Source organism: Carassius auratus, unplaced genomic scaffold (assembly GCF_003368295.1).
Source record: "Carassius auratus strain Wakin unplaced genomic scaffold, ASM336829v1 scaf_tig00021008, whole genome shotgun sequence".
NCBI classification, from domain to species: domain Eukaryota; kingdom Metazoa; phylum Chordata; class Actinopteri; order Cypriniformes; family Cyprinidae; genus Carassius; species Carassius auratus.
The window spans coordinates 335,634-360,103 of NW_020525078.1; the positions used below are offsets into that span (position 1 = coordinate 335,634).

General features: G+C 40.2%; 3 protein-coding genes across 3 annotated transcripts; all 3 read left to right on the top strand.

The window, feature by feature from the left end:
* The first annotated feature begins 5 nt into the window (after positions 1 to 5).
* LOC113076710 (T-complex protein 1 subunit delta) lies at positions 6 to 4,970 on the top strand. The gene is made up of 13 exons (XM_026249396.1): positions 6 to 277; positions 852 to 904; positions 1,004 to 1,093; positions 1,492 to 1,600; positions 1,911 to 2,175; positions 2,282 to 2,414; positions 2,583 to 2,722; positions 2,845 to 2,941; positions 3,026 to 3,136; positions 3,298 to 3,428; positions 4,300 to 4,534; positions 4,617 to 4,730; positions 4,832 to 4,970. The coding sequence occupies exons 1-13, from the start codon at positions 169 to 171 to the stop codon at positions 4,844 to 4,846; spliced, it is 1,602 nt and encodes a 533-aa protein (XP_026105181.1). The 5' UTR covers positions 6 to 168; the 3' UTR covers positions 4,847 to 4,970.
* A 1,582-nt stretch (positions 4,971 to 6,552) lies between these two features.
* On the top strand, positions 6,553 to 11,488 carry LOC113076695 (protein FAM161A-like). The gene is made up of 7 exons (XM_026249377.1): positions 6,553 to 6,717; positions 7,387 to 7,649; positions 8,141 to 9,400; positions 10,059 to 10,226; positions 10,603 to 10,690; positions 10,862 to 11,031; positions 11,180 to 11,488. The coding sequence occupies exons 1-7, from the start codon at positions 6,568 to 6,570 to the stop codon at positions 11,481 to 11,483; spliced, it is 2,403 nt and encodes an 800-aa protein (XP_026105162.1). The 5' UTR covers positions 6,553 to 6,567; the 3' UTR covers positions 11,484 to 11,488.
* An 853-nt stretch (positions 11,489 to 12,341) lies between these two features.
* Positions 12,342 to 24,224, top strand: LOC113076712 (exportin-1-like). Its single transcript, XM_026249401.1, has 24 exons — positions 12,342 to 12,933; positions 13,497 to 13,626; positions 13,713 to 13,814; positions 13,932 to 14,004; positions 14,168 to 14,229; positions 14,363 to 14,407; positions 14,495 to 14,676; positions 14,797 to 14,845; positions 15,175 to 15,294; positions 15,575 to 15,703; positions 18,103 to 18,261; positions 18,342 to 18,539; positions 18,625 to 18,763; positions 18,846 to 19,027; positions 19,510 to 19,666; positions 19,802 to 20,100; positions 20,519 to 20,702; positions 20,780 to 20,886; positions 20,966 to 21,160; positions 21,432 to 21,600; positions 21,698 to 21,832; positions 22,177 to 22,336; positions 22,431 to 22,527; positions 23,567 to 24,224. Exons 2-24 carry the CDS (start codon positions 13,501 to 13,503, stop codon positions 23,711 to 23,713), a joined length of 3,216 nt encoding a protein of 1,071 aa, XP_026105186.1. The 5' UTR covers positions 12,342 to 12,933; positions 13,497 to 13,500; the 3' UTR covers positions 23,714 to 24,224.
* Positions 24,225 to 24,470: the final 246 nt, after the last annotated feature.

The window sequence follows — 24,470 nt, forward strand, 5'->3', positions numbered from 1 at the left end:
TTTCTCTGCTCGCGTCGCCACCGGTGGATCTGGAAGGTTCTGCTTCGGATATCCGAGCCGAGCGTTATCTGAACCCATCCGAACCGCACAGACCGCCCTCAGACACCGGAGAGCGTCCATCTCATCCTTTGATTTCTGCGGAACGAAACAATATAAATATCATCCATCATGCCTGAAGCGTTGTCGTCTGCAAACGGGTCTAAAAACAAAGGAGGCGCGTATGTGGACCGCGACAAACCCGCCCAGATCCGCTTCAGCAACATCAACGCCGGGAAAGGTGAGAGATTAAAGAGATTTGATATTCAGAAATATTCATAATATTCAGATTGAAGCTGTGAAGAACAGTCACAGGGGTTTATTTCAGTGTATTTCTGCAGCTCATTACATGTATTGGAGGCACGAGTCAATAGAAATCCTCTATTCGCATTAAAAAAAATTGACCGTGATGCACACATTTGTCTCGTTTCTGCAAACAAGGCAGTGTTAGATGAGGATTATGAATCTGTGTTCCTCATAATCTCAATGCACACTCACTTGTGTCCTTATAAGGCGTGGTCTTCTTTATGACAACACAGCCATGAACACACACAAAAAGGTTTAAATAAAGTAAAAGTATTAAAACATATTTTAATAAAAGAGCACCCCACAACATAAATTTTTCTGTCTTGTCTTAATATCAGAAATTAAATTACTTAAAAAAAAATAATGTACGTTTAATTATGTATATGAGATTTCATATTTAAAAAATGCTTATATATGATATATTTCATATTTAAATAGATTGCGTGTGTGTATTTTTGTGGCAGCAGGTGTAATGATTTATGATTGATCATTTTAATTTTGTTTGACAGCTGTCGCAGATGCCATCCGAACAAGTCTGGGCCCTAAGGGCATGGATAAAATGGTTTGTTTTTTATGATTACCTGATATAAATCTTATTTATGAAAGTTCTTTGCTTAACTTGACTTGGTTGCATGTCTGTGAATATATTTATTCTCTGCAGATTCAGGATGGAAAGGGTGACGTCACCATCACTAATGACGGAGCCACGATCCTCAAACAGATGCAGGTGCTGCATCCAGCGGCAAAAATGGTAAAGCATTGATTCTGAGATGTTATTCTTTATTAACATAACCTGAAGATGCTAAACAAAAATGTATATCGTTTAGATTTCCTGAATTTGAATTGGTTTCTTCATAGCTTGACTTGTCTGTTTCAATGCATGTGCATTGTGAATCTTTGTTTTACCTCTTTAATATGATTCACATATTTCATAAATAAAAGTTCTCAGTGCAAGTTAACAATGTTGTCGTTACATTACTGAAACAAAAAAGCCAGAAGTCAGCAATGAGAGCAGTGCAGCACATCAAGAAGAAAACAAAGTCTGAATGGAATCAAACCCAAGAATTGAATCAGATTGAGAGATTTCAAATGATTCCCAGCCCTTGTGAATATCTGGAGTATTATGGGATGTTTCTGTGTGTGTTTCAGATGGTGGAGCTGTCTAAAGCTCAGGATATCGAGGCTGGTGACGGCACTACATCAGTGGTGGTGATTGCTGGAGCTCTTCTTGATGCCTGTGCTAAACTGCTACAGAGAGGTAAGCTTTAGTAACATTGCATCTTCATGCTACATGCAACGTGTCAGTTATGAGCTGGACATTAAAGGGATAGTGTTTCCCCCCAAAATGAAAATTGTCATCAATTACTAAACCTCCACTTGTTTCAAACATTTAAGTTTTCTTTCTTCTGTTAAACACAGAAGTAGACCATGTTGGTAGTTGGACAGTTGATAGTAGCCATATATATGTGTGTGTGTGTGTATATGTGTATAATTCTTCATTTGTCATAGGGATGTTTATTTGTGCCTACAGATTCAGCACGATCTTTCCTCTCTGTTTTTCCTGCCAGGAATCCACCCGACCATCATTTCCGAGTCCTTCCAGAAGGCTGTAGATAAAGGTGTGGAGGTCCTGACGTCCATCAGTCAGCCGGTGCAGCTCAGTGACCGAGAGACTCTTCTGAACAGCGCCACCACCTCGCTCTGCTCTAAGGTGGTGTCCCAGTACTCCAGCCTGCTCGCCCCCATGAGTGTCGACGCTGTCATGAAGGTCATCGACCCCGCCACCGCCACAAGCGTAGATCTCCGCGACATCCGCATCGTCAAGAAACTCGGGTGAGACGCAGGATAGAACTGAAATATCGCTCAGTCAGTTGTTAGACCGCAGAAATCAGTAGTTTCTCTTTGCAAAGCAAATTCATTGCTGTGTTTGTGTTTGCAGAGGGACCATTGATGACTGTGAGCTGGTGGAGGGTCTGGTGTTGACTCAGAGTGTGGTGAACACTGGAGTGTCCCGTGTGGAGAAGGCCAAAATCGGCCTCATCCAGTTCTGCCTGTCCCCTCCCAAAACTGATGTATGTGACCATGCTTCAAACTCATATATATATATATATATATATATATATATATATATATATATATATATATATACACACACACACACACACATATAAAAGCAGCCATTGTGTTCAAGACTCAAGTCGTTGTGTTAATGGGTTTGTGTGATGCTTCTGTCGGGACAGATGGACAACCAGATTGTGGTGTCGGACTACGCTCAGATGGACCGTGTGCTCCGTGAGGAGAGAGCTTACATCCTCAATCTGGTCAAACAGATTAAGAAAGCCGGCTGCACTATGCTGCTCATCCAGAAATCCATCCTGAGGTACAAAATCACCACAAAGCACCATCACACAGTCACTAATTTAAAAATGTTAAACTGCATAACTATTGTCATGTATAACATTTTATCGGAGGTTCTCATGGTGTTTGTGATGGCTCTTTCAGAGATGCTCTGAGTGACCTGGCCCTTCACTTCCTGAATAAGATGAAGATCATGGTGGTTAAAGACATTGAGAGGGAGGACATTGAATTCATCTGCAAGGTAGGTCCATGAAACTATTAAATGTTTTTTTTACACATTTAATACACATTTTTTAATACAGGTTTTTGTCTTCTGTCCCATCAGACTCTTGGCACCAAACCTATAGCTCATATTGACCAGTTCACTCCAGAGATGCTGGGTACCGCAGAGCTCGCTGAAGAGGTTAACCTGGACGGATCTGGCAAACTAGTGAAGGTAACCTACATGCATCTCCAGCTGAACAGCTGTTTTGTCTTTCTCATGCATACTTGACATTATTTGCTTAAGCATTTATTTATAGACCGATACTTCAGATGCATGTGGTGTTATTCTGTCTGTGCTGGGTAATGACAGCAGTGTTTGATTGGTGTTTGTAGATCACAGGATGTGTAAATCCAGGAAAGACGGTCAGTATTGTCGTCCGTGGTTCCAACAAACTGGTGATTGAGGAGGCCGAGCGATCCATCCATGACGCCCTCTGCGTCATCCGCTGTCTGGTCAAGAAGAGGTAACACAGATCTCGAGACTCCAGTGATTTTATAGAGTTTCAACAGAAAATAAATATTATTAATCATATTCTGAACAAATTGTATCTGATGTTTGACTATTTCCAGCTTTGGCATGATTTGGTAACTAGCATTAAAGAAATAATTCAGCCAAAAATGAAAATTTCCAGTATGTTTTTTCATGGGAGCATATTAGGAGAAATGCAGCATTCCATCACTTGCTCACCAATGGGTGCCGTCAGAATGGGAGTCCTAACAGTTGATAAACACATTGCAATAACCCACACCACTCCAGTCCATCAATTAACAACGTATTGTGAAGCAAAGCAAAGAAGCAAATCCACTATAAACTGATGTTTCCAGCTAAAACGGGAGTCTCTATCTATAATGCTTTCTCCAGTGGAAAAAGAAGTCTGGCCTGAATCAGGAGAGAAATATGCACAGGTCATATTCTAAATAAATATGTGGGATTATTTTGATGTGAAGACCACAGTGATTGCCTTTTTATACTGGAGAAAGCTTCATTATAAATTATGAACCCAATTTAAAACCCCTCAATTATAGGTTTGTTTCTTACAAACACACAGCTTTTCAATTCAGGTAATGAATTTTATGGACTGGAGTGGTGTGGATTGCTGTGATGTTTTTATCAGCTGTTTGGACTCTCATTCTGGCGGCACCCATTCACTGCAGAGCATTCATTGGTGAGCAAGAGACATAATGCTACATTTCTCCAAATCTGTTCTGATGAAGAAACAAACTCATCTACATCTTGGATGGCCATTTTCAGCGATTGTTTTTGGGTGAAACCTTTCAGGTCTTGGCATCAGTAGAAGCTGTTTGCTAACTCGTCCTCTTCCTGTGCGTCTGCAGGGCTCTGATCGCCGGCGGTGGGGCTCCAGAGATTGAGCTGGCGCTGAAGTTAGCAGAATATGCCCGCAGTCTGGCCGGCATGGAGGCGTACTGTGTGCGTGCGTACGCCGATGCCCTCGAGATCATTCCCTCAACTCTGGCAGAGAACGCTGGTCTTAATCCCATCTCTACTGTCACGGAGCTGCGCAACAGACACGCACAGGGAGAGAAAACAGCCGGGATTAACGTCCGCAAGGTGTGACTTTCAACCATTAGTTCTCAACAGTGCTGCTTTCTGACAAACTCCTCCAATTTTAACGTGTCTTTTGGTCTCTCAGGGTGGGATCTCTAATATCTTGGAGGAGCTGGTAGTTCAGCCTTTGCTGGTCTCCATCAGCGCACTCACCCTCTCCACTGAAACGGTCCGCAGCGTCCTCAAGATCGATGATCTCGTGAGTGATTTGCAAAGTCTAATAAGTATTTAAAGGACCCTAAATTAAGTACCGATGTTGACTGCAAATGCACAAGCATTAATGACTCGTCTCCTCTGCAGGTGAACACACGATAAAGTGAATGTGATTAGTGAAGGAAGATCCAACCCCATGCTAGCACCCCGATAAGACCCACTGATCTGTCCTGTGTGTTGCTGTTACCTGGAATAATTTAATAAAACGTTGTTTTTGACACAGTTACTCTTGACTTTTCTTGTTATTTGACTTTGATATACGTGGTCCATGTAGTCATTCATTTACATGGTGGTTATCGTGGTCCGTGTATTACTGCATGTCAGTAAGTTTAATCTTGTTAGTTTAATCGTCTTATCTGATCAGAGGCAGGACTCTGCTCTAAGGCTCGAGAAAGTCTGAAATCTAATGATTCGCACTTAGATAAAGTTTAGTCTTCAAAGGTTTAGAGATTAAGTTAATGAAAATTATTTATGAACAATATTTTATATTTAAGATTCAATATTTGAACTCTACACTTGCTAGAAAATCAAAGCCATAAAACTAAAGTTGTGTTCCAAAAATATGAGCATTCAGTAAGATTTAGTTTGGGCGCGGGTACCAACTTTTCCCCCATTAGATTCTAGCAAAACTCTGCAGGTGCACACAGTGTGGCTGGGTTTGTGATTTGCGGTAGAGTTTTTCTCTTTTCAAATGTTACAAGAACAAATGCACAGCCACAAACAATTTTTTGTTTTGTTTTATGACACTCATACAAACCTCACTCTGACACACATAACACAATTATAGCTGCATTATTTATCCAATTGCCAAATATGCAGAAACCGCAATAAAGAGAACTTTTGCTTTATTGGCCAAACCTTAAATTTTTTTTTTTTTACAGAAATTGCATCATTTCACAATTACTGTCAATCACAATTACTGTGATTTAAAAAAAGGTTTTAATGGGTTTCAATGGAGACATGTTTGTTCACCTAGTGCAAAACTGATTTATTAAAGGAAATGAAAGTTGTGCCAAAATGTATGCAGTTGGAATTAACACAGGCAAAGATATAAAAAACTGAAAAAGACAAAATGTCCATAAGGTTGCTCAAGGGTAAAGCATGTATTTACATTCATTCATTAAGCAGATTTTTGGATAAAAGCATCTGCTAAATGAATAAATGTAAATGTAAAACAAGTATTTATTGTAATGTAACTGGAAATCCCAAGTAAAGATCCTTTCATACCATAAATAAATCAAAACTGCGTTGCTATGGACTTAATTAAAAAAAAAAAAAAAACTTTAATGTTGATTTTTCTCAATATTTCGATTTGTTATATTTATTTATTTGCACCCTCAGATTCCAGATTTTCAAATAAGGTTAGTTGTATCTCGGCCAAATATTTCCTTATCCTAATAAACCATACATCAATGGAAAGCTTATTCAGTTTTCAGACGATGTATGAATCTCAATTTCGAAAAACTGACCCTTATGACTGGTTGTGGTCCAGGGTCAAATATTGTGGTGTGGCCATCGGATATTTTAAGGGTTTAAAACTAGCTAGATTATTATTATTATTTTACATTTAATTCGTTTGGACATCCATTAGTGCAGTAATCTTGAAAAATACCGTCTTCTTTTTTTATTTAAATAAACTCAAAACTCCATCATGATAAACCGTTAGAGGCGGTTTAATACGTGCGCGCTCCCGCGGCTGAGCGTCACTGCTGCGGCTTCCCCACGCTACGAGGTCGTCAAGGAGACGCGCACCTGTTACAGTCAAAAAGCGGTCAGTCAGTCTTGATTCAGTTGATTTTATGAGTCTGGAGGGAGAGACGGATATGAAGAAGTCCCACCGCACTAATGTCCTGGTGATGTCCTGTCTGAAGACGCCGGTGGATCCGCACACTAAAGTTCCGTTAGCTCAGTATGAGCGGGAGCGGGAGCGATCGCTGGGCACGCGCACGGACAACAGCCACTATGAGACAGAGGTGACAAAAAGCTAATAAACAGCTTTTTATATTGATTAAACTATCATGGAAATACTTCAGGCGTATTAAAAAGACAAAAACCCTAATTTGGAGGGTTTCAGTCAACAATGTACGTTGTTTGGGCTTAAACATGATACAATATTGAAAACAATAGTTGTGTTATACACTAGAGGTGATTAAAGTGCTTACTAATGATGATGAAGAGGAAGGATTGACTGTTATGACCTGACATGATGAAGAGTTTAGTAAGTATGCTATCCTAATCATAAAGTAAATCAACAGGCTTCTGTGTTTGTGGTTATGTTTTGCAGTTTTGCAATATATATCCTTATTTGCCTGTATAAACATGTGTAATGTAGTTAGTTTCATGTTGAGTACGGTGAAACTGAAGAACCGTGAGGCAATCTCTGGTATGAATGAAGAACACAATCTGCCATCTGTCCTTAAAGATGACAGACCTGCAGATTAACAGCTTACACACAGAGAGAGGCTCATCTTGTGTTACACACAACTACTGACCACACAAAACTGTTTTCAAGAGAAGAATTTCACACACACAAAAAAGAGTGTGACGTAAAAAACATTTTAAAGAATTGTACTGATTACCAACCTATGATATGTATTAAAGTGAAAGTATCATTGTTTTTTTCATTGTGTGTATCTACCTAGATTGAGTATGACTCTGGATCTGAGCTGGGGACTGATGAGCGTCCTGTCAAAGACAGCAATGCACTGCTGATCAAAGACTACCGGGTGATGGGCGATCACATCGACCTCAGGGAGTTCTACTTCTCAAACCAAGATTACTACCGTAAACTAGAGCAGCTGAAGAAGGCTCACCTCCAAACGATGGCCGAACTCGAACTCATGTATCGCAAGAAACTGGACCTCAAGGGGGTGAGCTCTGCGGACAACAGTGATCAGAGCAATCTGTGAGTTTAGACATAAAAATATTTATTTTTCAACACACACATTTTTTGGAGCTTTCTAGGTATGCACTACTGTTCAAAAGTTTGAGAAAGTTGTCTCTTATTTTTACCAAGGCAACAGATCAAAACAGTACAGTAAAAAGAGTAATACTGTGAGATATTATTACAATTCAGAAGAACTGTTTTCTTACATTTTCAGTATCATAACTACAGTTTTCGGTATCGTGATCTTTCAGAAATCATTCTAATATGTTGATTTGCTGCCCATAAAAAAAATTCTGATCATTATCATCAATGTTGTGACATTTTTTTGTGGAATCTGTGAATTTTTTTAAAAGAATATCTTTACTCTCACTTTTGATCAATGTAATGCATCCTTGCAGAATTAAAAAAAAAATCTTACTGACCTCTAACATGTGAACAAGTAGTGCAGAACATTCCTTTAAATTTAAATGGAAATGAAAAGATTATTAACATTATTTTATGTTTAATAGTTCCCCACAAAGAAGGAGTCCAGTGATAACCAGCAATCTGAAAAAAGCCCGGTCTGCTCTGGAGCTGCGGCGAACTTCAGATCTTTCTGACCTGTCTGATGAAGAGTGCACTGCTGACAACGGCAACACTGAGAAAGGCCTTCATATCTCACCCAAAGAGCACATCAAGAACATGTGGCAGGACTTCAGCGTTCATAAGCTGTGTCCACCTCAATGGCACCCCTTTTCATCCTCACTGCAGAGCTTGCCTGCTGACTGCCAGGCTGCTAGCAAACTCAAGGGTAGGACCAAGGGTCAACGGCTAAAAAAACACAAGCAAATGGTAGACGAGTGTTGGCATCCAAGAGTAACAGTCCCCAAGCCTTTCCACATGACCCTTCGTGAGGCAGAACGTCGCAAGAAAGGAATAAAATCACGTTCAGAGATGGAGCAAGAGAACGCAGATCTCCGACGGCAGGTGGAGGAGCTCACCGAGTGCCAGAGGAAGTTCCGCGCCAGTCCGGCACCTGCACACGTGCGCCTCCCGCTGTACGAGGAGCTGCAGGAGCACGACGAGGAGCGCAGGCGGCTTCATCGCGACTTGGAGCAGCAGCGTCTCCACACCTCGCAAAGACCCTTCAGCTTCCTGGAGCGCGAACGGCTGAAGAAAGAGCAGAAGGAGGCCAAGCTCCGCGAGCAAATGCTCAAACACAACCGAGAGGAAGAGGAGAGAAGGAAATGCCCCTTCAAGGCCAAACCCGTCCCACGGACAGTGAAGGAGGCCGCGTCGGGCGAGCAGCAGAAGGAGGAGGAGCTCTACAGGGCCATCAAGATGCAGATGCGGGCGAGGGAGTTGCTTCACAGTGCATCCATGCCTCCTAGCATGCTTGCGCGGCAGCTTAGTGAGAAACAGGTGCACAAAGCCGCCCAGGATGAAGAGCAAACACACAGACCCAAGATCAACACCGAAGTTCCGGACTTCGACGGCAGCTACAGGAGGTTTCGGAAGCAGCTGGCAAAGTGCAAAGAAGTGCGGCCCGTGACAGCGTGCGAACCCTTCCAGCTGCGCACGGCTAATATCGCCTCACACAAAGAACGCATCATGGCGGATATCGAGGCAGAGATAAAGAGCCCAAGACTATCACGCTGGCCGTTCATGACCCCACCTGCTCTCTCGCCCAGAACGCCCTCATCTTCCCTTTGCTCTTCTCTGTCTGGAAGCCAGGAATGCTTGTCTGCTAAAATCACAGATGCAGCCAAGAAACGGCAAGAAGCTGTGAGGTAACTGTGATGCCCAGCCCTGGTTTAAACCCTCACCCTTCTAGAACTTTCCAAGTGAAGTCCTGTGTCTCCAGCTTTTTGGAATTGCTAAGCAGGAGTGTGATTTTCCCTGCCAGTGTGTCTCCCATTTATAACCCCATCAACAGTAGAAAACCTCACTGGGAATGTTGTCGATGCTCCTCAATCCTCTTGCTGCCCTCAAGTCCTCATGGGAGGTTCATACTTACAAGGTCAGAAATGAATTCAAGATAGTTCGGTCAAAATGAAATGGAAGTGTTTAGTAAATTCATATTTATTTCTCCATTTCACTTCCTCACAAAGAATGTTTTTAGCTCTTAACACAAAGGCAGAATTAAAATAGTATACTACAGTCTTATATAGTTTAAAGGAAAATAACTTTTTTTTTTCTCAGCATGAAGAAAATCTTTTATATTTTTAAGATTTCTTAAGTACTTAAACTAAACTGTAAATTAAAAAAAATTAATGAGTTTCCCACTTGGTGATACTAAGAAATGTGGTCACTGTGACATAACTTGAAGGCAGCACCTGTCGATTGCTCCCGAACCCTGTCCCTGCTGGCTCACCCTAGCACCATCCCATTACAGGACTCCCTTTTTCATAAAGTTCAGTTCTGACAGCTCTTAACCCCTATGAGTAGAAAAGTTCTTGAGCAGAGAAAGCGAGCAGAAGAAGAGGAGGAGAAATTAAAGGAGAAGCAGAAACAGAGAGAGAAGAGACTACAAAAAGTGATCACAAAGCGAGCCCAGGCGAACGACCCGCACATGACCCTGGCCCAGACATGCCCATCCAAACTAAAAGAGTTCAGGTAAAACAATTCAGCTTTTCATGAGCTGCTCTTCTTTTACCTCAAACAACACTTTTAGAAGTAAAGGTTCTTTACTGGAGTTGGTGATTCTGTGAAGAACATCCATGGAACCTAAGCATCCCACGAAAAGATTCTTAGATTATTAAAATATCCTTCACGCTAATCCTTCTTCTATTGCATTCCTATGAAAACTCCCTTAAGAACTTTTATTTTTAAAAGTGCATGAGTTTTGAAACATTGCAGAGATTTTCATATTCAGATGCAGATTGCATGCATATAATATCTGTCGGTCGATCCAACTATATATATGTACATCTATCTATATATATTATCATTATTATTATAAATGCTCATCTATATGTGCACATGGGAACAGGAAACAAGATCTTCAGAGACAAAGAGAGTACCAGGAGGAGATGAGAGAAATCCAGGAAAGAGTGAAGGAAAGACCCCTGTTACTGGAAACAGGTGGCACAGGTGAGTTTTTTTTATTTTTATTATATAATATTAGAAATTTTTTTTAATTGTAATTTATTTTGGTGTTTTTTTTTTACTCAGAAAAAGGTTCCTTTTAGGAAAAAGAGAGGACATGCATCTCTACTCGAAATGTTCATTGTGATGATAATGCAAAGCTCTCTGTTTCTCAGATGAATGCTAAGAGAGCAGCACAGAAGCTCTACTCTGCCACTCTGCATGGATGTGGTCTGAGTGAATCCTTTATCAGCAGTAAAGCTCCTGAAGGCTTGAAACACAGACAGACCCCAAGCCCCGCCCACTCCGGCAGCCAAACTCCACCCACATACAGGTAGAAGAGCCAGGAGGTCTCTATTCTCTCATAGTTTATTAAAAGAAACACTTCTTCAAAAAAGGAAAACACTGCTAATTTTGGCATATTTAAAACCATATTTATTTTTCGTAGCATCTCTGAGTTGTTTTCATCCATTCTTTTACAGTAAAAACAGGAATGAAGATAATGTGGAACTTCCAGACCTGCGGGATCTTCTGGAAGACTATGCTGATGATTATGAGGAGTATGACCATGACATGGAGGAAGAACACATGGACAGAGATGAGGACGACAGGCACAGTGAATGTCATGACACTGATGAGGAGAAGGGCAACTCATATCATGACAAGCTGGATTTTGATGATGATGAGGAACAGGACGAGCGTTATAAAGATGATGACATCAGCAGTAAGCACAGCCAGAGCAGCAGGGATAGTGAAAGTAAAAACAGTGAGAAAAGTGATCATTAGCTTTATTCTACATATTTACCTCAGTAGCAAATAGTTGTTGAATATATATAATGTGTGAGAAAGAAAATCTCCCAAACCTTATTAAAGGGATAGTTCACCCAAAAATGAAAATTCTGCCAGCATTTACTGCTGAAAACGGATATTATTTTCTTAGAATAATGGGAAGTTTGAGGGGAAATGCGCTTAATTATTAATAATAATAAGAATAATAATGCTGAAATGCAACTGATCATAATAAGTTTAAATATTTATTTATGCAAAGTATAATTTCCTTTTTTTTATTTCATCTTTTATGTGTTTACATGGCATTTGATATACAGTAATGACTGTAGTGTATATATATATATATATATATATATATATATATATATGCCTGTCCACTATCATATACTTAACAAAGGGCCAAACGCAATATTATTTAATATGTTACAAATTAAATGAGAGTGTTTGTATAATGCAATAAGAGGGGAAAAAACGTAATATGTGGAAATAAACTGTATTATTGCAATTTTATTGTTTAGCACTTCTTTCATATAAATACCAGCATATAAAACATTTTACACATGAGCCACAGCCTAAAAATACACATCATGGTCAGTTACTGTTTGTTCATCACAGGCAACGTCTCAGTAATTTTCCATGCTCCACGCGGTCCAGCCCACAACACGCTCACGCTGTGCTGCAAAACCCGCCTCACACATGAGACCAGGGGCGCTGGGCGGGGTCAATCCTGACTGACGGCACCTCTATCCAATCACATGCGCGCAGGGCTTCCGCGTCGCTCTCTCCGACCAATCAGCTGTAGCGGAGGGCGTGACCGCAGTCCGAATTTTACGCGGCGCTACGGAGTGAAAACTAAACCGAGATGGAATACGCCAGTCTGAACCGGTTTCAACCGGTCTTGCGTGTGATGCATGAGACTACAGAGGAGCTGGGTCACAGTCTCTCGCAGATATCTGCGTTCAAAACAACGGTTTTTCTGCAGTAGACAAAAGAATAAACTAACGATTGGTTTGATACTGTTGTTATAAAACGGAATGAGTAGTTAAAGCGAGCTGTAAACCGTCAGATCAACTAACACGAGCTGCTGACTGAAAGAGGACCTGGACTCAATCACTGAAGACAATAGTTAAAAAATAACACCGAAATTGTGTTTTCATTTATCGTTTGTTTCGCATTATAGTGAGTTTGGCTATACAGTGAGTAACCAGCTAGTTTAGCATTTGAAGTGAACTTGCTAACGTTAGATGCTCAGATTGCATTTTTAAAGCACACTATATCCGTGTAAAATGAGATAAATACACTAGGCGCTTTTTTTTAACCTCGCGTCTTGATCTTGTTTTGACGCAACGCACGTTTCCAGGACACTTAACCTTGTTGCTAATCCCCAAACCACGTTAGCATTTTTGTAGGGTTTTTCTTCAGCGTGAAGGAGTTTTGGTTAAAACAGGTAAGTTAAAGGTTGTTCTTGAGGTGTTTTATGAAACGGTTATCTGTTATAAATAGTATCTACTGTGATAAGTGAGTTGAATGAAGTGCTAGTTTGCTGACACACTGCTAGTACTGAACAGAAACGAAAACGCGTTTTGTTCCTCGTCGTTGCCCGTAACTGCAAAGGCGCTCAACTAGAATTCAAGTGGGCTGCTTTCTAAAAAGTACTTGTGTATATAAAGCTCTGTTTACTCAAATCCATGTTTACGCTTTGTGTTTTTTTTTTTTAACTGTAAAGGAACACATTTAAGGTGTTAAAGTTCCATTTTAGCACTTTTTAGAAGCGTTTGTCTAGTTAAAGTAGCAGTTGTAAAGGTGAACTCAACAGAACGGTTGTATTTCAGCACAACTGCATGCTTAAGTGAAGTGTTTTGTGGACCCACGTGGTTCGAGCCATTGGTTTGGTATCTGATTTTAGCAGATTATTCTGGTTAAACAACTAGTAAACTGTTAGGATGAATTTTCATATGTGTCACTATTGATGTTTGGTAATTAAAAGGTGTTGACTGTCTTGTATTACAGCTCTATGCCGGCAGACATGACCATGTTGGCGGATCACACAGCACGGCAGTTGCTGGACTTCAGTCAAAAGCTAGACATCAACCTGCTGGACAATGTCGTCAACTCCATGTACTATGATGTGGGATCTCAGGTACGAGTCGATTTGCCAAATCCAAGACAATTCTGAATGTACACGTACGGTGCATCAAAAGTGGTTTTCGTTTTCAATTATTTTAGCAAAGACTGGCACAAGAAGTTCTCACCAGCCTGAAGGACCACCCAGATGCCTGGACCAGAGTGGACACCATATTGGAGTTCTCACAGAACATGAAGACGAAAGTATGTTAACATTAATGTTTATTTCTGCATTTAGCCAGTGTATAGAGTCAGACTGACTAAATGCCAACCGTGAGCATGCTAAACTGATGTTTACTGGTTTTGCTGTTTGTATTGCAGTACTATGCTCTTCAGATACTGGAGACTGTGATCAAAACACGCTGGAAGATTCTTCCTCGAAACCAGTGTGATGGTGAGGGACCGTACGACTTCAATCTGAACATTCGGGCTCACTGACCTTTAGTCTTTATGGACGATTTATTGTACACCTCCACATTATATAACACTGCTGTCATGTGAAATCCTGATGACTTTTAAGAAATGCACAAATAACAGACATCTCTCTCTGTCCACAGGAATTAAAAAGTATGTCGTTGGGCTGATTATCAAGACTTCCTCTGATCCCAACAGCGTAGAGGTAATAAAAATGCTTAGTTTCTACAATTTGTAGCATTTTAAATGACTTAAAAACAGATGGTTGCAACCAAAATATTAAAAAACATTTTCAGTAATTTACATAAAATAACTCAAATGTATTTGTACTCCTACAGAAGGAAGGGGTTTACATAGCAAAGCTCAACATGATCCTGGTGCAGGTGAGTGTGTTTTAGGTATATCTGTGGTTGTTATATTGTGAGAGCGAAGGGCTCACGGATTTATAGCTGTTGATGTTTTGTGTGTAGATTCTGAAGCAGGAGTGGCCGAAGCACTGGCCCACGTTCATCAGTGACATTGTGGGAGCGAGTCGCACCAGTGAAAGCCTGTGTCAGAACAACATGATCATCCTGAAGCTCCTCAGTGAGGAGGTGTTTGACTTCTCCAGCGGGCAGATGACTCAGGTCAAAGCCAAGCACCTGAAGGACAGGTATACATGCCTGCAATATGTGACAGTTGCAGACTTTGCAGGGTGTGGTTGGCAAAATATTTGTGGTGATATTTGCTCAACCTGTATCCCTTTTTTTTTTTTTTTTTTTTTTTTTTGCAGTATGTGCAACGAATTTTCCCAAATCTTCCAGCTGTGCCAGTTTGTCATGGTATGTTGCAGGCATATTACTACAACATTAGTGTTTTTAGTATTAAAGGTATAGTTCACCCAAAAATTTGCTGAAAATGTATTTAATGTCAGGCTGCCCAAGATTTAGAGGAGTTTGTTTGGTTGTTCATGGGAACAGATTTGGAGAAATTTAGCATTGCATGACTTGCTCTGCAGTGAGTGGGTGCTGTCAGAAAGCGAATCCAAACAGCTGATAAAAACATCTTAATAATCCACAATTTTCCTCTTTGGGTGAACTATTTCTTTATGTGCAGTTCAGTATTTTCATGCCTCTCATTTTTAAACCTGACTTGATGCTTTGTACATTAGGAAAATTCCCAGAATGCCCCTCTGGTCCAAGCCACATTGGAGACCCTCCTTCGTTTCCTGAACTGGATTCCACTTGGCTACATATTTGAGACCAAACTCATCAGCACTCTGGTGTACAAGGTAACGTGACTTGAGGTCTCTAATTGTAACTTATTTGATTTAGTAAAATGCTGTGATAGCAGGCTGGCATCACTCCTCTTACAAAGGCGCACTGTCATTGGTTCAGCTTGCCAGTGCGTAAGAAAGAGAGGGAAATCATTGGAGTGCTGGCTGTTCTCATTGGACCTCTGCTCAAAGCTTTGTGTCTGAGCTGGTGCTCCAACATTTATAGCCTCTCACTTAGTGAAAATAACTGAGTGTTCCAGAAAGTTCATGGTTTGTGTTCGTGATTATTCCACAGTTTCTGAATGTTCCGATGTTCAGGAACATCACTCTGAAGTGTCTGACAGAGATCGCCGGTGTCAGTGTCAGCCAGTATGAGGAGCAGTTTGTCAACCTGTTCACTCTCACCATGGTGCAGCTCAAACAGGTACACCAACTCTATTCTCTTCTGTTTTTTTTTTAATTGAATGGTTTTATTTAGCAAGGACACATTAAATTGATTGAATGTTACCATAAGAAGACATTATTAATGTTAGAAAGATTTCCATTTCAAATAAATGTGAACTTTCTGTTCTTCAGAGAATCCTGAAATTAAATATAGTTTACGCAAAAATGTAAAGTGTTCAGAGTTTAATTGGTAATATGAAATTTTCTTGAACAGCAAATCAACATATTGGAATGATTTCTAAATAATTGCGAGTAAAGGTCGTTACATAGTCAACGCGAGCGACGCGCTCCCTTTCATAGTCTGAACAGTGGACGCAAGCGTCACGGGCGATGCGTGTATGCAATACACCGCTCACGCAACAGGGGGTAGTAAAGTCGGGTCGCGTGATATTCAGATCACAATGGCAACTGAAGAGGAGTGTATTCTGTTGCTGATTTTACATCTGCGGCAACAAAGGCAACGCAGAGATAAATGTGGATGAATACGTATAAGTTCGCATAATTTTTCCTCTTCGTCCGCCATTGTATTCAAACCTTCTTCTTCTGTAAACACAATATACTTGAATTAATGTACAATACTTGCAATGTCGCATAGTATTGTGTACATCGGCGCGTCGCGTATCAAAAACTAGGACGACACATTTGGCTACGCACCGACACATAATGGCGGCCGAAACGTAACGATGCGTAGCCTCGGGGAAGCGAATGCGTACAGATGCGTTGACTATGAAACGGCCCTAATGATGCTGAAAATTCAGCTTTGAATCACAGAAATGTGATGTGATCGATGTGATAAGCATGAATTCTGGGAAGGGGCGTGGCTAGTATAAACACAAGCTGCTGCGATCAGATCCGGTGTGCCACAGATGCATGCAGTGATGCGCAGATCAGCTGTTAAACAGCGTCTGCTGTTAAAAATGAACTATCCATACATCATAACATCATGCAAAACTAAGAATTAGAATCATGTGGGGGTGGGTCTGTATTTTTTGTAAAAAGTTCTTATCGGTGGCATATTCGCCAGTACTGATATATCGGCACATATCGGCCGATAAAATTGGCAAAACAATATATCGGTCTGCCTATAGTCTAAACCAGTGGTTCCCAACCTTTTTTCAACTTGCAGCCCACACAACCAAACACACATGTTTTCGCTGCCCACTGCAAAAAAAAATTAACTGACCCCGCTATTGTTGGGTTAATAACTCAGTACTCAGAAGCTGTTAACTGTATTTATCAAATTAACTAGGGCTGTGCAATATGGACAAAAAAGAAATTTGTGATAGATTTTAATCACAATTTTGACACACAGATATGCTTTACAGCAGTGCTCCCCAACCCCCGGGCCGGGGACCGGTACCGGTCCGTGCGTCATTTGGTACCGGGCCGCACAAGAAAGAATAAATAACTTGCATTAAAGCTGCAGCGGCACCTTTTGTTGCTCGCGTCTGGTGGAAGAACATTGTAGCCGGAGCCACTTCTCTCTGTTTATATCTGCGGCGAGTCACGCAGGTACTGTGCTACTCTGCAGCATTGCCGACCCCAACCAGACTAAAATAGTCCAAATATAAACACTTATTATAGGTGTACCGCAGTGATTCAGGATAAGACAAAAACACGGTTTGGAAAATGGATTCATGATGTACTCGCTCATTATATATTATGAATTTTATGTTGTTGGCACGATGGATACACAGTGGATTGATGTTTATTATTATATTTACAATATACCACAGTTTTTATGCCAGTCGTATAATTTTATTTTGTTGTATCTATCCGTCACACCTTAAAGCCCGGTCCGTTAAAATATTGTCTGATATTAAACCGGTCCTTGGCGCTAAAAGGCTTGGGGACCGCTGCTTTACAGTTATAAATGCATTCAGGATGAATTTGAAACATATTTCCAAAAGAGAACCAATTAGAGCTTTATCAAAAGTTGTAACAGCTCTAGAACAGACATAAACCAATCATTGAGCTCGATTAGTAGAAGCGTAGTAACAGTTTAATATTTATTTTTTGTTATTATATATATATATATATATATGTGAAATTATCTTATGTTATGACTTAGACATTTTTACATATATTAACAATATTATTATTTCTTTAAAAGTAATTGGCAGCCCACCTGCAATATCACCGCGACCCACTAGGGGGCCGCGGACCACAGGTTGCAAACCACTGGTCTAAACAAAAGCATGTGGAGCAGCATGTGGAGTCTTGAATTTGACTAATTAAACTTTAAAACTTTCACATTATAATTTTGTGAATCGTTTGAGCTGTTCCGAACCTATAAGTATTAATTTTTAAACAACACCTCAAATGCACCACTAAAAACTAGTGAAGTTTTCAAAACTATAACCCTCATTTACTCAACAGATGCTGCCTCTGAACACAAATATCCGTCTGGCATATTCAAATGGGAGAGACGATGAGCAGAACTTCATCCAGAACCTCAGTCTGTTTCTCTGCACCTTCCTCAAAGAGCACGGACAACTGATAGAGAAGAGACTGAACCTCAGAGAGACGCTCATGGAGGTACACACATAGTTAAATGTAGAGAAATAGATGGTAAAGTGATGCACAGACTCCTAATTGCTTGACTCCCGTGTGCTCAGGCTCTGCATTACATGCTGCTGGTCTCTGAGGTGGAGGAGACGGAGATCTTTAAGATCTGTCTGGAGTACTGGAACCATCTGGCCGCTGAGCTCTACAGAGAGAGTCCCTTCTCTACCTCCACCTCTCCACTGCTCTCAACCAGCCAACACTTTGATGTGCCGCCCCGTAGACACCTCTACCTGCCTGTGCTCTCCAAGGTCAGTTAGCCACAGTGTACAGCAGGTCTGCCTCAAAATATTGGTCACTGGGGGAAAAACTGACTGCGCTCTTGACCTGTCTCAGGTGCGTCTGCTGATGGTGAGTCGCATGGCCAAACCAGAGGAGGTTCTGGTGGTGGAGAACGATCAGGGTGAGGTGGTTAGAGAGTTCATGAAGGACACCGACTCCATCAACCTCTACAAGAACATGAGAGAGACTCTGGGTAATTATTATGGGCTGTTCTAGAAACTGATGGGAAAATGTAGATGGAGAAAGCTTGATAATGATGTGTTTCTCCTGTCCAGTCTACTTGACTCATCTGGACTATGCGGATACGGAGCGGATCATGACAGAGAAGCTTCATAATCAGGTGAACGGTACCGAGTGGTCCTGGAGGAACCTGAACACACTGTGCTGGGCCATCGGCTCCATCAGTGGCGCCATGCATGAAGAGGATGAGAAGAGGTTCCTCGTCACTGTCATTAAGGTGTTTATTCATGCATTTGTTATTGCCTATCAGGAGATGTTAGGTGAAAACTGAAATTTAGCTGTTGCATGCTATAACACTGTAAATACTGTGTATGCTACTGCTTTTTATTAACAAATGTAATGCTTGCTTTTAACAAGAATGCATTCAGTTGATCAAAAGTTAGTGTAGGTTCAGTGTTTCAAAAGATTTCTATTTCAAGTAAATGCATAGGGTAAAATGCATTTGAATGTATGTATTTTATTTTACTTTATGTATTTCATTGATAATCAGAAATGTTTCTTTAGCAGTAAATCAGCATATTAAACAGATTTCTAAAGGATCATGTGACACTGAAAACAGCTATTTGTTTTATTAAATTTTTTTTCACAATATTTTTACTGTATTTTAATCAAACAAATGCAGCCTTGGTGAGCAGAAGAAACATTTCAAAGACATTAAAAAGTCTGAAGGCCAACACTACATTTCTGTTTCTGTCTTAGGACTTGCTTGGTCTGTGTGAACAAAAAAGAGGGAAAGATAACAAAGCCATCATTGCTTCCAACATCATGTACATCGTCGGCCAGTACCCACGATTCCTCAGGGCCCACTGGAAGTTCCTCAAGACTGTCGTCAACAAGCTGTTTGAGTTCATGCACGGTGAGGAGTAGATTGAGTTTGAGTGTTCATGCATGGTTTTCTTTTTGTTTTTTCTTTTGCTAATCTTCTCATAAGGGTGTTTATTAATTGGAAAGCCTCTCTCGCTCTATCTCTCTCTCTCTCTCTCTCTCTTAGAGACCCATGACGGCGTGCAGGACATGGCCTGTGACACCTTCATCAAGATCGCTCAGAAGTGCAGGAGGCATTTTGTGCAGGTTCAGGTGGGGGAGGTAATGCCCTTCATCGACGAGATCCTCAACAACATCAACACCATCATCTGTGACCTGCAGCCGCAGCAGGTGCACACATTCTACGAGGCAGTGGGCTACATGATCGGAGCACAGACAGACCAGACGGTCCAGGAGCGACTGATCGAGAAGTACATGCTCCTCCCCAACCAGGTGTGGGACAGCATCATCCAGCAGGCCACCAAGGTGAGAGCCTGTGTTATTTAATATTGAGATACTGTTATAGTTTATTAATAAATTGAATTAGTTATTTTTATATTTTCTATTTTTATTTTATAAATTTGTGAAGGAAATATATATATATATATATAATTTCTAATTATATTTTAGTTCATAAAGGTAAACCATTGTTTATTTATTTATTTTTTACATTTTATTTCAGTTTATTATTTACATTTATTTCAAGTAACACTTTTTCATATCGTTTTTGTTTTAGTTAACTATAGTTACCTATGTCTATATAGTTTCTATTCATTTTTCTATAGTTTATTGTACTTAACATTAAAAGTATAAACCTTATAAAATGAAAAAATTTAAGTCAGCATGACCAAGATTGATACAGCAACACTTGCACTCAAAGCACATGATGTTTCTCTTCAATCAGAACGTGGACATCCTGAAGGACCCAGAGACAGTGCGTCAGCTAGGCAGCATCCTGAAGACCAACGTGAGGGCGTGTAAAGCTGTGGGTCACCCATTCGTCCTGCAGCTGGGACGCATTTACCTGGACATGCTCAATGTCTACAAGTGCCTGAGCGAGAACATCTCTTCTGCCATCCAGAGCAACGGTGAGACATGCAGCACATGACCCAACACCTGCCATGTAATAACGGCTCGTGGTAAACTCTTTGGTCTTCCTCTGCAGGTGAGATGGTGACCAAGCAGCCTCTGATACGGAGCATGCGGACGGTGAAGAGAGAGACGCTAAAGCTCATCTCCGGATGGGTCAGCCGCTCTAATGACCCACAGATGGTTAGTTCTGACCTTCCTAGATGCTAAAACAATGAGTCGGGTTTGACAGCAGTTGAAAGAGCGGTTGTTGTCTCTTCAGGTTGGAGAGAACTTCGTTCCACCTTTGCTGGAGGCGGTTCTCATCGACTACCAAAGGAACGTTCCAGCAGCTCGAGAACCAGAAGTGCTTAGCACGATGGCAACCATCGTCAACAAGCTCGGCGCTCACATAACAGGAGAGATCCCCAAAATATTTGATGCTGTGTTCGAGTGCACCCTCGACATGATCAATAAGGTTAGTCCATCCTCTCTGTCAGTGCAACGGTTTCATTTCACTTGTGTTGTTTCCTCTGAATCCAACCAGCATAAGTCTAGAAGAGAGTATACACTATTGTAGGGAGAAGCAGTTAATCAAGATAGATGTCTTGGCTCACAGTAAATGCTTCACATTAATTCATAAGTTTCTTAAACTATGCATTTGGGAATGCAAAGTGCACAAATGCTCTTCCTCTCTCTCCCCAACCAAATCGTGCAGGCCTTCTTTAATGCTCTGTTTTTCCTCTCAGAACTTTGAGGAGTTCCCCGAGCACAGGACGCATTTCTTCTACCTGCTGCAAGCTGTTAACTCGCAGTGTTTCCCAGCATTCCTGTCCATCCCACCGGCGCAGTTCAAACTGGTTCTGGACTCCATCATCTGGGCCTTCAAGCACACCATGAGGAATGTGGCCGACACAGGTGAGCGGGGAGAACAAATAAACACGCTTCTGTGTGAAAACAAAAGGATAATAGCCAAGCGTCTGTGACCATGCTGACTGTGTTTGTGTGTCTCCAGGGCTTCAGATCCTGTTCACCATGCTGCAGAACATCGCACAGGAAGAGGCAGCAGCTCAGAGCTTCTATCAGACATACTTCTGTGACATCCTGCAGCACATTTTCTCCGTCGTCACAGATACGTCTCATACTGCTGGTCAGTTGCTAGGCAGAGAGAGAGTGGCATGTTTTCAGCGTAACTAGTGGAGCTGTTATTTTGAACAAATTCGCTTCACAGCAGTAACACAGTAAATCTCACAAACACAGCTGATCAGGTCATTTTCCACCGAAGAAAAAAAAAAGTTTAGGCAAAATGTAATGAAAATAGGATTAGATATCATTATTGTTGCGTGCATTTCTCTTTAAGTAAAGCGTTTAAATTGTGACGTGTCAGTTTATATTGATTTAAACCTAGTGCATTAATAATATTGCAGGTTACTGACTCTGAGGTTAAAATCATTGTGTTTGCTTGATGTATGTTCTGTGGTTTGTGCCGGGCAGGTCTGACGATGCACGCCTCCATCCTCGCCTACATGTTTAACCTGGTGGAAGAGGGTAAAATCAGCTGCACTCTGAACACAGGCACCACGAACAACAATCAGAGCTACGTGCAGGAGTATGTGGCCAGCCTGCTGAAGACGGCCTTCCCACATCTGCAAGAGTAAGAGCAGCCTGGAGCATGAGGATTGTGTTTCCAGTGTGTTGTTGGCGGCAGTTGTTTGTTAATGTGTGTGTTTTTTTTGTTTTTTTTTTAGTGCCCAGGTGAAGGTGTTTGTCACGGGTCTGTTCAGCTTGAATCAGGACATTCCTGCCTTTAAAGAGCACCTCAGGGACTTCCTGGTCCAGATCAAGGTATGTCACTTCCTCCCTGCTAGATTTTTAATATAAATATAAATTAATACATAAATTAATAAGTAACTTTTATCCCAATAGCCACAGTGTTTGTTAAATAACTGCCTCTATTTATATACATATTTGTATCTTAATTTATAATTGATTTATAATAATTATTAGTTACACAGTAATATTATTAAAATGCTCTGTTATGAATAATAAAAAATTATGCGTATTCAATTTTTTTGTGGATTAAAAACTAATAATAATAATTATTTTTGTAATTATATTTATTAAATATTAGTAGTTAATAATTCAAATGCTTTGTCATTTTTAAATTAATAGTAATGAAATGCTCTAATTTATTGTGCAAAATGTTTTAATGTTGATTATGTATTAGTTAATATAATCAAAATGCTAATTTACAACTAAATCAACTTTAATAAATTAAATATTAATCATTAATAGAAATAAAATAATAGATAGAATAATATTTTTATAGTAGAGTAAAAATGTGTTATTGTGCATAATGTTGTTTTAATAAATATAAATGTTAATTACATATTAATGTAATCTAAATTTTGTTATTATTATTATTATTATTATTACTACTAATTAAATGTTATTAATTAAATATCATTAATAATAATAAAATTTACTCATATGAATAATACATTATTAATACTAATAAATAAATTATTGTGCATGTTTTAATTTATAGTGACTTTAATTATATTGAATATCAATGTTCATTTAATATTAATAGCTAAAATAATTATGCTAGTTGATTATTATTAGTAGTAATAGTTGTACTATATAAACAGTCTTGTGGCATTGACAGTTTCTGGCCTTTCAAATGGATATGGATCTGTTTTTGATTCTGGATAACATTACCAACTCTAGCTAATACTGATTACAAATGGATACATTGTTACAGTCTGACATTAAAAAATGTTTTTATGTAAAGCTGCTTTCACAAACGTATAATGGGAAACGCACTGTACAAACCAGCGTGGCTTGACACAGTGTTCATAATCCCTCACACTGTGTGTTTCAGGAGTTTGCGGGCGAGGACTCGACGGATCTGTTCCTGGAGGAGAGGGAAGCGTCTCTGCGTCAGGCTCAGGAGGAGAAACACAAGCTCCAGATGTCTGTCCCAGGAATCCTCAACCCTCACGAGCTCCCGGAGGAAATGTGTGAATGAGCGCCTGGACAGTTTCACACTCATGAAGGAAGTGTGTGTGTGTGTGTATAGGGAAGTAGCAGTCAAATGAGGACAAATAGGAAAATGGATCCAGATGTTGGTTGTTTGTCGACCAAATCCATGCCACTATGTAAATTAAAGACAGTTATGAGTAACCTGACTCCTCCCAAACCCTTTGGTTTTACATAACAGAGCATTTTATATGAAAGAAACTGTCTATCTCTCCTATATCGATTTACTGTATATGCTTCAGTGTTTCTGTTCAGTATGTTTGCTAATCATTTTAATGTCTTCTCAGCCTCATCTGTTTGTGAATATGTAATATACAGTGTGACAGGCCAGTGAAGACAGAAAATGACTGCGCAGGAAGAGATTTGTGTTGAGCTGTGTGACTCGTGAACCACAGCGAGTGAATGTGACCGTTTAGGATCGGTCCTGATGCTGTTCCTATCTTCTTTATTGGGGGTTTGTGTGTGTTTATATATATAAATATTTTTCATTTGATTGCAGTTTATGAGAGAGACGAGTCTTTTTCATTCTACCAGCTCGCTGAGTGTTTTTTTTTTTTTGGCATAGGGTTGTCATTAAAGTGAAAGGGTTTGTTCGTATCTTCCTATTTGTAAAGCTGTGTGTCAGTACTATGGAAACAAAGTTGGTTATTTTTACAAAGCATTGTGTGTGTGTGTGTGTGTGTGTGTGTGTTCATTTCGCTTGTAGAGCTTGATTATTTTGATTTAAATACATACGTTAAATACAT